At 44.1% G+C, this 10,576-nt stretch overlaps 1 protein-coding gene across 1 annotated transcript; it reads left to right on the top strand.

Annotated features, from left to right (window-relative positions):
- The first annotated feature begins 581 nt into the window (after window positions 1–581).
- Window positions 582–8,874, top strand: cbfa2t2 (CBFA2/RUNX1 partner transcriptional co-repressor 2). The gene is made up of 10 exons (XM_030777487.1): window positions 582–726; window positions 981–1,222; window positions 1,488–1,577; window positions 4,420–4,601; window positions 5,123–5,370; window positions 6,264–6,349; window positions 6,885–7,092; window positions 7,619–7,687; window positions 7,907–8,097; window positions 8,579–8,874. The coding sequence occupies exons 1-10, from the start codon at window positions 609–611 to the stop codon at window positions 8,867–8,869; spliced, it is 1,725 nt and encodes a 574-aa protein (XP_030633347.1). The 5' UTR covers window positions 582–608; the 3' UTR covers window positions 8,870–8,874.
- Window positions 8,875–10,576: the final 1,702 nt, after the last annotated feature.

Genomic DNA, 10,576 nt, shown 5'->3' with positions numbered 1-10,576 from the left:
GCTGAGCTGGGGCGAGGGGGGGGGGGGGGCCTGTGTCTTTAGGTGACAAAACCCAGCCTTAAGCTTACCCCCCCCCCCCCCAAGTTAAAATGTGTTGAGGGAAACTGTTGGCTGGAAAGGAGTTGTGCTATGACAGCTATTAATTTCTAAAATAGCCATGTGGCACTGAAGTAAAAATGTTACTGTTGGTTTTTGTAGAACTGTAATGTGTTGTTTTTGCTGCGAGTGTTGTTTCCTTGGACACAGTGATGTTAAATAGGTGTGTGCGCAGACTGTGTTTTGGACATTTAGTGGGTTTTTTTCTGATTCCTAAAAAAATACTGGTTTCCCAATATCAGGCACTGTGTATTGTGAGGACTGTTCTGCGTTTTACACAGACTCTTCAGGAAAAGAATTGTGTATTGTGAGGACCATGTCACATTTCACACAGACTCCTCAGAGCAACAGAGACTGAGACCTTTTCTAATGTTAAAAATAACAGGGATCTCTCTCTCTCTCTCTCTCTCTTTCTCTCTCTCTCTCTCCCCCTGTCTCTTTCCCTGTCTCTCTCTCTCTCTCTCTCTCTCGCTCTGCTTCTTTCAGTCAGTGGAGAGAAGAAGCTTCCTGCCATGCCCGGTTCTCCTGTGGATGTAAAGAGTCACTCCAGACCGCCCGTCTCTGCCATGCCCCCTCTGCCCTCGGTTAACCCCAGTGGCCCCAGGCCTGCAGCCTTCTCTAGCACAGCCTGTGAGTGCATGCAGTCATACCCTTTCCCATACTACCCTACACCTGCATACAGCATGCATGTCACATACACATACACACACACGCACACACAATACACACAAACACACACAGATATCTCAGATAAACTAATGGGAACTCTTATTCTTTAACCCATCTCTCTACTGTACAGTAGATTTCATGATGAATACCTAGTGCCGATCTTTGGAACTGCATTCCATGACTCATATTTGACCTCTCTCTCTCTCTCTGTCCAGTAACCAATGGGATCAACCATTCCCCACCCACACTTAATGCAATCCCCTCGCCTCCTCAGCGCTATAGCAATGGGCCATCCTCTTCCTCCTCGTCTTCATTGGCCAATCAGCAGCTGCCGGCCACATGCGGGGCGAGACAGCTGAGTAAATTGAAGCGTTTCCTGACCACACTGCAGCAGTTTGGAAATGACATCTCACCTGAGATCGGAGAAAGCGTCCGCAGCCTGGTGCTGGCCCTGGTGGTACGAACACACCCTCCCCGTTTTTTCATGATGGACTCTGGCCGTTCTGGACTCAGAAAATGAGAAAATTTTGGTTATTAAATTAATACCAGGTCCCCTCAGAATCAGTAATAATTCAGATAGATACACGTGAAAGCACAAAACCCAGAGAAGGGCCAACATTTCCGTCAACCAGACCTTCCCGGAACAGACTAACTCCCACGGACAGAGTAGCTTTCATTTATGTTTCTGAATTAGTTGTGATCCTTTCCTTTCTCTTCCACAGAATTCCACCGTTACCATCGAAGAGTTTCATTCCAGACTGCAGGAGGCCACAAATTTCCCCTTGAGGCCGTTTGTCATCCCCTTCTTGAAGGTAATAAAAGAGTCCATCCCTCTCTTCTCTCACTATCTCTGGTTAAAAACCTTTAGCCTTTCTCCCAAATAGTCTGTTCCTCTATTAAGCATCCATCCACACAGACCTTCCACGTCTGTTTCTCTCTAGCATTCAGTCATTCATGTTTGTTTCTCTCATTGTCTCTCATTCTTTTATGTACTTTACTTGTCTGTTATCTCTCTGTACTCTTACTTTGTAGTACTACACTTGTCTGTTATCTCTCTGTACTCTTACTCTGTAATACTACACTCGTCTGTTATCTCTCTGTACTCTTACTCTGTAAAACTACACTTGTCTGTTATCTCTCTGTACTCTTACTTTGTAGTACTACACTCGTCTGTTATCTCTCTGTACTCTTACTCTGTAATACTACACTCGTCTGTTATCTCTCTGTACTCTTACTTTGTAGTACTGCACTCGTCTGTTATCTCTCTGTACTCTTACTTTGTAGTACTACACTCGTCCGTTATCTCTCTGTACTCTTACTTTGTTGTACTACACTTGTCTGTTATCTCTCTGTACTCTTACTCTGTAATACTACACTCGTCTGTTATCTCTCTGTACTCTTACTTTGTAGTACTACACTCGTCTGTTATCTCTCTGTACTCTTACTTTGTAGTACTACACTTGTCTGTTATCTCTCTGTACTCTTACTTTGTAGTACTACACTCGTCTGTTATCTCTCTGTACTCTTACTCTGTAATACTACACTTGTCTGTTATCTCTCCATTTATACTTTTTATTCCTCCCTCTGTCCAGCTCTCTCTTCTGCTTTTTGCGTGCTGGATCTAAAAAGTAACTGGAGTCTAACTTGTGTGTAACTTGAGGCTGTGAACTGTCAGGAGACAGAGAGTTGAGTCCAAAAGTGTCTCTCTGCACAGCTAAATCTGAATATTACTCAAACCACCAGTGTCGGCTAGATTTTCGCCCAGACCTCTGCTTTTTGGCTAACACTCTCTCCCTCAAGTTCTCTCTGTGTTGAAGTTATATTTCTTTATTAAACTATTGACAGACTGACCACAAAAAAAACATTTCTAATGAATAGTCATGTGTGATCTATTGAAAAACGCAGGTGACCGACTTGAAAGTAGCTGACCCTTTTTTACATTTGAAGTCTGCTTCAACAGTGTTATTCAAGAGCACTGCCTGTAATTAGCAGAGAAAGATGATGAAAGAGAAGAAGTGAAGGAAGAACAAAAGCTGTCCCCCCTAATACACTGTGAAGAGCACTTTTGCGAAAAGGCTTCATTTGATAGTGTATGAAATGGAAGACTGATTAGTTGCTTGCTTTTCAGGGACTAGCTCCTTGAATCTCACTGAGGTCTGGTTTTGTCATTGTGGCTGCGAGAGACTGAGACACTTCATGGAAAAAAAAATACTCTACCAACTTTAAAGCTGTCCCTGAGAGAGGGACGAGTGGGTGAAAGGGAGAGAGAGAGAGAGAGAGAGAGAGACAGGCAGACTTCTCTTTTTTTCCCCTTTACTCTAATTTATGACAGTTACTTGGTGTGCGTGCCCTGGGTTTTTGATTTTTTTTCCCTCTCTCATTGGTGGATCTATTTGAGACATATCCAGAGTGCTCGGAAGTGTGAAACATGACTGTAAACTATCCCAGCTCTTTTATGGTTCCTGGGCGACATATGGACTCCAATGCAGATTAACACAGGCGTCCGGTTCATATGCCTGCTTAGAAAAAAGAAAAACATCTGAATGACAGACAACATATGTGCCGATTGGGTCCTACAGAGGAGAAGAACGAGAGAGAGAGAGAGAGAGAGAGAGAGAGAGAGAGAGAGAGAGAGAGAGAGGGATAATTATGCTTAGAGGAAAGTCTGGACTTCATTAAGAAAGACAGACATTTTGCATATGTGTGTGCATGTGTGTATGCATGTGTGTTGTCTTGAGTTCAGATAGAATACTAAAATTAGGAACTGTACATTGGAATTTCTGTTTCAAAAGAAATGCATGCAAAAATGAATAATATTATTATTGTTGTCTACTCTTAGAGTCCTGCATTTATAAAGGCTGCAGAGCAGCTTGTGATTTCAGGGCTATTTCTGTAGAAACATCCAACATTTTAGTGTTTATAAAACAGTGCATTCTGATGTTATGTGAGGCATTTGTGTTTGGAATGCTTTGGATCTGTTTGTAGGCCATCCAGTCGTCTCCTGGCTGTTTTCCTCTGTTTCTTTGCTGTCAGACTGTTTTTATACAAATGATTTAGCGTGTTTTTTTGCCTGGCGATCTTAGCAAAACGCTGTCTGGGCCAACGATGACAGACAGATCGGCCGGACACATTAAACAGACTCTACTGAGTCGAAGCATTCACAGACAAAGCGCCTTCTGAGACAAACTCCTTGCTGGCTGGGAGCTGCCTCACACCAGGCGTGGGCATAATGCTTCTCTAACTTTTCCCAGACAAAATTGCTCCCCTAGCTTCTCTTCCGAGGCTTCTCTAAGCAGATTTTCAGCGTTCGGTTGAATTTAAATTAAACCGCAGCCTTACTATGGGGTCAATATGAAACTGTTATCGTGTTACTGTAAACTTTTCACATCCATCTGAAGATTTAAAGAGAACTTAATGAGTATGCGTGGGAGGTTTGAGTGGAATTGCTGCAGAGGTTTTTTTTTTTTTTTTTTTTTTTTTCCATTTCTGTAGCATCTCTTTCATGTCAAGTGTTTAATTTCTTTGATTTGCTCGTTGCGTGTCCAAGAACACCATCAGGTCTGTTTAAGCAATGTTGTTTTGGTGTTCCCTTGACATTTCTGAGATGTTTGTATGAGGTTTGGTCTGATGTTTTTGTGTGTGTGTGTATTTCAGGCTAATTTGCCACTGCTGCAGAGAGAACTGTTGCACTGTGCCCGAGCAGCCAAGCAGACTCCAGCCCAGTACCTGTCCCAACACGAGCACCTTCTGCTCAGCACCGCAGCCCCCTCCCCCGCAGACTCCACCGAACTACTGCTGGAGACCGGTGACAACGCCAAGAGACATAGCCCCGCCAGGTCTGGGACTCTCTCTCTCTGACAGACACATGCATACGCACATACACACGTATGCTTACATACACACATACTTAGACACACATGCTTACATACAGGGCCCATGCGAACACACAAACATGCACATATACATCTACATGAGTATCACTCATCATCAGATTACACACACAGACACAAATACATACACAGATATAATACACAGGTACACAATACACAAGTACAAATATCAAACACACTCGCGTGCGCGCACACACACACACACACACACACACACACACACACACACACACACACACACACATCCACACACATACTTACACACACACACACAGAGGCCCATGCACACACACACAAACATCTCTATAAGTGTGTCTCTACCAGATCTCAAGCGTTCATACACATTTATGTGACTGTGATAGTCCTCTACTAGCTGAGCTCTCAAGGACCTTATGGAGAAAGAGTTCTCTCTTTGCTTGTGTTTTTTTTTTCCTCGTGTCTTATTAGTTTGTATATTCTCTCATCAGAGGGAAAGAGAATGGTTTCCATGAGCGACCCCCCGCCCCTTTGGAACCCCCGGCCAAACGTATTTGCACCATCAGCCCAGCCCCCAGACACAGTCCCGCCCACCCGGTCCCGTTGCCCGCCCAGATCCACCCCACGCCTCCACCCCTCCAGCACTATGCCATAGAGGAGATTGCTACACCACACCTGTACAGAGACCCCCACAGGGTACTGGAGCTCAGAGACCTGAAAGACAGACCACGGCTGCCAGGTTAACCCTCCCTCCATCCTCTCTCTGTCTTCCTCTGTCTCCTTCCCTCTCTCTCTCTCTCTCTCTGACTCTCTCTTCTCCTTATCTCTCTGTCTGTGTCTCTCTCATGCACGCACACACACACACACACCGTCCCGGCCTGTTTGGGTTTCCACCGGTGATTTGGTTGGTGTGATTACTTAGTGCTGTAGTTCATGACTCCGTCACTGTAAATAAACAGACAGGCTAAAGAGCTTGACAGCACATGATGGCAAATGGTTTCAGACTCGAGGGGTTTTCAGGGCAGGGGGGTTTTGAACTTGACCACAATCAGAAGCAGCCTGACACTGGTGCTAGAAGATGTGTGGTGTGTGTGTATGTGTGTGTGTCTGTCTGCTAGGTTCTGTGTGTGTGTGTGTGTGTGTGTGTGTGAGAGAGAGAGAGAGAGAGTCTGTTGTCACTTCCACTTATCCAGGCTCCATTTTGTTTAGAAGCAGTCCACTCAACTCAGCCAGAGCGGCTCCCTGAAGGAATGTCACTGTGTGTGTGTGTGTGTGTGTGTGTGTGGAGTCATTGGGAGGTGGACACTGACAGCTGAGTTCCAGATGTGAATTTGAGTGTTGTGGTCCCACCGCAGTGTTGTTTTTCATCAGACAATCTGCTTCTCTCTTCTCTCTCTTTCCCTTTCTTTACCTCATCTCTCTCTCTCTCACTCGCTCTCTCTCGCTCTCTCTCTGTGCTTCTAAGCGATTAATCACCACATTCATTAAAATGTTATTTAAGCATGATTTATTTGAAGTATTTTGCATTGCTCCCTACGGTGCTGTTGTCATGGTGACCATTGGGCACAGTAATCTTGAGCCGTTCTTCTGTAAGTGAAACAATGTTCTTTAGCTGTACTTTATTTCAATCAGGCACTAACGGAGGCTACCGGGAGGAACCAGTGGACCATAGACTGACAGAGAGAGAGTGGGCAGAGGAATGGAGACATTTAGACCACGTAAGAGAGTCACAGTTTCTAATCACAACTGGACCATAAAACCCTGGTTTAGATTCTACATCCCTGTGCTATGGCCAGGGCCCCAAAAATAAATGTTAAAATGTTAGATTTAGATCACTGCTTTGCTCTGTCTGGTTGTGGAGGTTCTGGAGCTGAAGGCACATAAGCCCTGTTTTTACTGTCTCTTTGCTGATTGGTCAGATGATTACACAGAGTGTTCCTGACTGGACCTTTTATAAATTAGGACAGGAATGTAAACAAATACCCAATGTCAAGGCCTGGTTCTTAAGATACATTTCTAGAAAAGCTTCTCTTCAAGCTTCTCTTCAAGATCCAGTTATGGCTTCCTGGTACTAAAATATGCCTCTGTGTGTGTGTGAGTGTGGTTATAGGTAATGAAATGAAGCATAACTGTGTGTGTGTGTGTGTGTGTGTTTGTAAGTGATGAACTAAAACGTGTCTGTGAGTGTATGTATGAGTTTTTACATGTAAGGCAGTAAAACATGTCTGTGTATGTGTGTGTGTGTGTTTACAGGTGCTGAACTGTATTGTGGATATGGTGGAGAAGACGCGGCGTTCCGTGAATGTTCTGCGGCGTTGTCAGGAGTCAGACAGAGAGGAGCTCAACTACTGGAGACGCCGCTCCAGCCAACACGATGACAGCCGCAAGGGTGGAGTGGCACCGGGCATCCTGCCCTTCTCAAAGACACACAGCCCTCTGCCTGCTGAAGCAGTCAACTCTGGTTAGTTAGTCACTCACTGTTCTCAGTTAGTTCATTTGGATTCTCTAGCAGTGAGTCATTTGGTCCACTTTGTCCAGTTCACTTTAAATACACTAAAGGACTTACCAACAAATCTTTGAATCAAAATCAGCTTTGTATGATTTAGAACAGCTTACCCAAGTTTGATGGTAAAATTAGCAGAGTCCATATGAATGGTATAAAATTACTGCCCTCTTGTGGTAGAAAGAAGTATGACTGCTTTGGCTGAGGGCTAAGTGAACTGCGCTCTGTTGAACAGACCAGAGTGTATCATGGTGTGAGTGTGTGTGTGTGTGTGTGTGTGTGTGTGTGTGTGTGTGTGTGTGTGTGTGTGTGTGTTAGCCTGCTGATGGAGCAGGTGTTGTATAGGCCTGTCCAGGCTGTGTCCAGAAGGAGAGCGCACCATCTGAGAGCTGAGTTCTGGCTCTCTCCCCATACGGCCATCTGTAATGTTTCTCTCTCTCTCTCTCTCTCTCTCGTGCTTTCTCTCTCACTTTCTCTCTCTCAGATGCACAGAGAGAGCTCCCTGCACGAGCTGGCACCGGTTACGTGCCTGATGAGATCTGGAGGAAAGCGGGTAAGAGCAGGAACACAGGTGCACCCTGGGATATATGTTTGTGTCCTCCCTACCTTAGCCCAGTGCCCTCACACCTGTTCCTCAGTTTGATCACGTCTTACCGGCCGTCATGAAACAGGCAGTGACCGCTTTAGCAGAGCAAATGACGGAGGCTATGCCGGAGTAGAGGAGAATGTAAGCGTTTGCTGATCGGTGGGTTTGTCTGTGTGACCCGTACAGAGGAGGCAGTGAACGAGGTGAAGAGACAGGCCATGGATGAGGTACAGAAGGCAGTGGCTGAAGCCGAACAGAAAGCCTTTGAGATGATCACTGCAGAGAGGGCCAAGATGGAAAAAACTCTGGCCGAGGCCAAGAGGAAAGCCACCGAAGATGCCATACAGGTCATCAATGAACAAGAGGACTCTAGTGAGGTGTATACACACACACACACACACATAAAACACACATACTCACACATACACATAAAGTACACACACATAAAGTACACACACACACACACACACAAACACAGCACGTACACATGCCCTCACAGGGAGTCTGTGTTAGTCAGTGGTGGCGTTTAGGCAATGCATGGTGATTCTTTCTGACAGAGAAAGCTTCATTATGTCAGACTGGGTCTGACATACCACTCTGGAGGAGCTTGGCTCTCTCTCAAAGCATTTTGAATTTATTACCTTTTATCACATATAATCCCAGACATGCTTGCCCAATCTACATTCCAAGTCTGAAGTAAAAAGTCTGTCTTTTTCCGAAATCACATAATTGAGACTGTGTTATCTGGGATTACATACTAAATTACAATGAGAATGGAGGACAGCAACCAGAGTTCTAAACCCCCCCCCCTTTTCTCTCTCTCTCTCTGTCTCTCTCTCTCTCTGTCTCTCTCTGCAGTGCTGTTGGAACTGCGGGCGTAAAGCTAGTGAGACCTGTAGCGGCTGTAACGCGGCTCGGTACTGCGGTTCATTTTGTCAGCATAAAGACTGGGAGCGTCACCACCTCATCTGCAGCCCTGGCCTGCAGGCCCAGCCCAAACCCGTCACCGCCCTGGGCATCCGCAGTCTGGCCAAAACCCCCGACAGCGCCCCCGCTCCCAGCCCAGGCCTGGAGAAAACCTCCAGCACCTCCCGCGCCTCCACCCCACCCACACCGGCCTCCTCCACCCCCGAGAGCAACGGACACTAAGAGCAGCCGGAAAGAGAGAGAGAGAAAGAGAGAGGAGAGGGAGACAGAATGGAGAAAAATGGACAAAGAAATGTGAGCAGACACTAGTAGAGGATAAAGCCACGGGCGTCTTTAAAAGAAAATGGAAGAGGCGGAAAAGACACTGATGAGTCACAATGGATAGAGTTTAGGAAAAAGAGAATGGGAAATGGGAATGAAAAGAAGAAATGGACTTCTGATAGACTGAAAGTCCAAAAAACTCACGACTCTATAGAGGTAGAAAGTAGAAAGACATTGCAACAGTAAACGGATGAAATGGTACTTTTTTGACTCAAAGACTTTGCAATACCATTTGGACAGGCAGACAATCGGATGAAACTCTCAGGCCTTTCCTCCCGCTTTCTTCTCTTCAAACAAGAAGCTTTCGTCTCGACACATTTTACATAAGGTCCATCTATAACCTTCTGCATTATGGAAATAATTTACAGCAATCCCGATGTCTGTTTCCAGGGCTGACCACAACTCACAGTGACTGTTCTATGTCGTCCATCCCATTGCTTCCACTAATTTCTAAAGACCTTGAGTGTGTGTATTTGTGTCTGTTTGTAAAAGGGTCCGAAATCTTAAACAATTAATTTTTGTTAATTGCCATTTAAAGTATTTGTATTGTATCAGAGCAATATAAAATGATACAGACAGGTGTCAAATGCAGTTGTGTGTCACCAAAGTTTTCACTGCTGAAAGTGTGTAGTGTTACATAGGCTTGAGGATTTTCATTCCCGTGCTGTGAGATACACAAAAGCAGTCTTCAGGACACAGTGAGGAACAACTCAGCGCTGCCAAGCACAAATGAAACTATTACAGGAAAAAATGATAAGAACAGAACTGAATCAGACCAGACTTGAATGGACTATCAGTTTATAGCCTCTAAAAAGCACAGCTACTAGAACCTGGTTCTGAGGGGCCACCAATCATTATGCTTTTACCATCTACTTTGAACAGCTTGACACCTCAGCCATTGGAGGACTCATTGGTTGCATATCCTAAGGGTTTTAAGTGATGAATTAAATTATTTTTAATGAAAACTGTCTTTATTTAGGGATCCATCAAAACCAGGTTTTGGTAGCTCATATAGCATGGTCAGTTTCCTGGTACATGTGTATGTTGTGAGTCAAAACAAATCTAAGTCTCAGGAGTATATTGAGTACATTGTATGTATATAGATTTAATGCCTCTGTTGCATTTTGAGAGAAAAAAGTAAAAACAAAAACAAAAAAAAAGTAAAAAAAAAAAAACAAAAACAAAAACAATTTTTTTCTCTTAGCTTTGATGTCTTTCATCAACTACCTTTTTTTCTCATTTGTTACAAGATGGAATTAATTCATTATTTTTTCATTATAAAAAGAGTTATCTGTAAAAATAAGAATATGAGAAAATGAATATCTTTATTTTGTGAGCCACAATGTTCTTTAACACTTTTCTCCCTTCACAACTCTTGTTCGGAAAAGGAGTCTTGGTATGACCTAGAGAATTTAAATAAAGGAATAAATGCTATTTGGCTGTGTTGTTATTCTTTAACGGGTATCTGTTTTGACTTGACAAAAAATGCGAAGATGGATTATTATGAAATTCTGAAATTTAACGGAATATGTCGATTTAGATAAAAAGTTGCGTATCTGGCAATATCAAAAATTGTACACACCACCGAAACTTTTGATGAGCTAATTT

The sequence above is a fragment of the Chanos chanos genome, chromosome 6 (assembly GCF_902362185.1).
Source record: "Chanos chanos chromosome 6, fChaCha1.1, whole genome shotgun sequence".
Classification (NCBI taxonomy): domain Eukaryota; kingdom Metazoa; phylum Chordata; class Actinopteri; order Gonorynchiformes; family Chanidae; genus Chanos; species Chanos chanos.
Note: the sequence above shows the minus strand (reverse complement) of the source record. Positions and strands in the feature narration are given on the sequence as shown.

Coding starts and splice junctions, on each gene's coding strand:
- cbfa2t2 (XM_030777487.1), top strand. CDS start 609: ATGCCCGGTTCTCCTGTGGATGTAAAGAGTCACTCCAGACCGCCCGTC. Junction 727..980: donor AGCCTTCTCTAGCACAGCCT/GTGAGTGCATGC, acceptor CTCTCTGTCCAG/TAACCAATGGGATCAACCAT. Junction 8,098..8,578: donor AACAAGAGGACTCTAGTGAG/GTGTATACACAC, acceptor CTCTCTCTGCAG/TGCTGTTGGAACTGCGGGCG.